Source organism: Plasmopara halstedii (assembly GCF_900000015.1).
Source record: "Plasmopara halstedii genome assembly, contig: Scaffold_3120, whole genome shotgun sequence".
Classification (NCBI taxonomy): Eukaryota; Oomycota; class Peronosporomycetes; order Peronosporales; family Peronosporaceae; genus Plasmopara; species Plasmopara halstedii.
In genome coordinates this window covers 900,060-901,678 of record NW_020190023.1, presented here as the reverse complement: position 1 = coordinate 901,678, position 1,619 = coordinate 900,060, and the positions used below count along the sequence as shown (strand labels likewise).

General features: G+C 42.4%; 1 protein-coding gene across 1 annotated transcript; it reads left to right on the top strand.

The window, feature by feature from the left end:
* Positions 1-472: 472 nt before the first annotated feature.
* Positions 473-853, top strand: PHALS_07714 (uncharacterized protein; the record flags this gene model as incomplete). Its single annotated transcript, XM_024721231.1, has 2 exons — positions 473-750; positions 832-853. 2 exons carry the CDS (start codon positions 473-475, stop codon positions 851-853), a joined length of 300 nt encoding a protein of 99 aa, XP_024586350.1.
* Between the last annotated feature and the right edge of the window lie 766 nt (positions 854-1,619).

Sequence of the window (1,619 nt, the reverse complement as noted above, 5' to 3'; positions counted from 1 at the left end):
AGGAGGAGTTATAAAACTCCCAACGATTTGCATAATTAGCTAGCTATAAGCATAATACCTTTACTTGGAAACTTACCTTCAAACCACCAGGTCCTTCCTTCCTTTCTGACATTTGCAGCACTTTTGCGCAGGGGTAGCGTATGGGGCTACCTATTTTGTTCAACAGAAGTACGTGCGTCGCAGTGTTACCCGAAATTATAAATTCACGCATATGGTGATGGTATTTCTAGAGAATATTCTCAACCTAAACAAAAGGTACAGGCATCAAGCCGCCGCACACCTCTTGGACGCTAATGAATGCAAAAATAGATCGTGCTTTATAGGTAAGCTAGTAGCGGGCTCGAAAAAAAATATACAGAAGGTTACTAGTAGCACAAGGCTCCACTATAATAACGCCAATTAGCTCTTTTCCTATGGTAGTGGCAAGCATGCTTTATAGTGCAACCATGCTTGGTGATCGGACAAGGGCAATATGGTAAGCCTTTTTTGTGCGACAGTCTTAAGATCCGAGGTCGCTGAAGTAGAAGAGATCGGCTGTAAATACGGACATGGGCTATTGGATTCTCAAGGATGTAACGAGCTAAAGACGATTGCTCGCAATACAAGAAAGTTTTATGAAGTTGTAAAAAGGCTTGAAAGTGTTGATCAAGCTGCTGCCACATTCTCGCAAGAAATTCCGATCCTTAAGAAAAATCCGTCAAAATCGAGTGATCGAGACTACATAGTCTCGGTGACGCTGGTCATGGCATAGTACGATAATTAGACGTCTTTTGGGATCAAGGCACTTCTGTGTACTTGCCTAATTATTGGCTGGCTTTTGGCTTGTTGAAGCTACAGATTCGTAAGATCCTGAGCGCGGCAACGTCATCATTTTTAAAGCCTTGATGAAACATATTCTAACCCGGAAGCACGTTAGCTACATATCATCAAAGACAGTGTGATGGCGTTCGTGCACGTTACGCTAGTGTCCATCGGACTCGGAACGACCCTCAGAATAACCACGGGGACGTCGCATGTTGAAGTATCGTCATCAGTACTCGGTACGGGTGAGATTTTCGATAATTTGAAACGAAGATCACCACACATTTGCGTACAGAGCTTTTTAAAGACTGTGCATCGCTCATGCGCTCAGCAAATACAATCGCTCATGCGCTCAGCAAATACAATCGCTCAGCTACCCAAGCACATACGCCGATTTGTTTCGCGATTAAATGCCCGATTAAAAATACCGATGATGAAAGGCTATATAATAATTACTTCGATAACATGTGGTGGCTTTATAAATGTCTAGTCACATGATCCAACATGGAACGGAATTACACGTACCCTGGTCAGTTATGCATGTATTTAGATTTTACTGCATATATTTAGGAAAATCTAAACATTTAAAATTAGGCGGCTTTGCTGCAGATAAAAATAAAAAAAATCAGTTTTGCATTTAAACCGAAAAATTTATTAGCCTTGGTTAAGGCACTAACTACTCTTAGAGGTAGCGGATTGCGACCCGCTACACTCGGATTGGTTCTTGTAATACACGAAAGGTCGGCGACCTAAATTACGCTTCCCCAAGCGCTAAGCTACGGAAACCCCGCTGCACTTGGAGCAGTTGTAGTCAATCA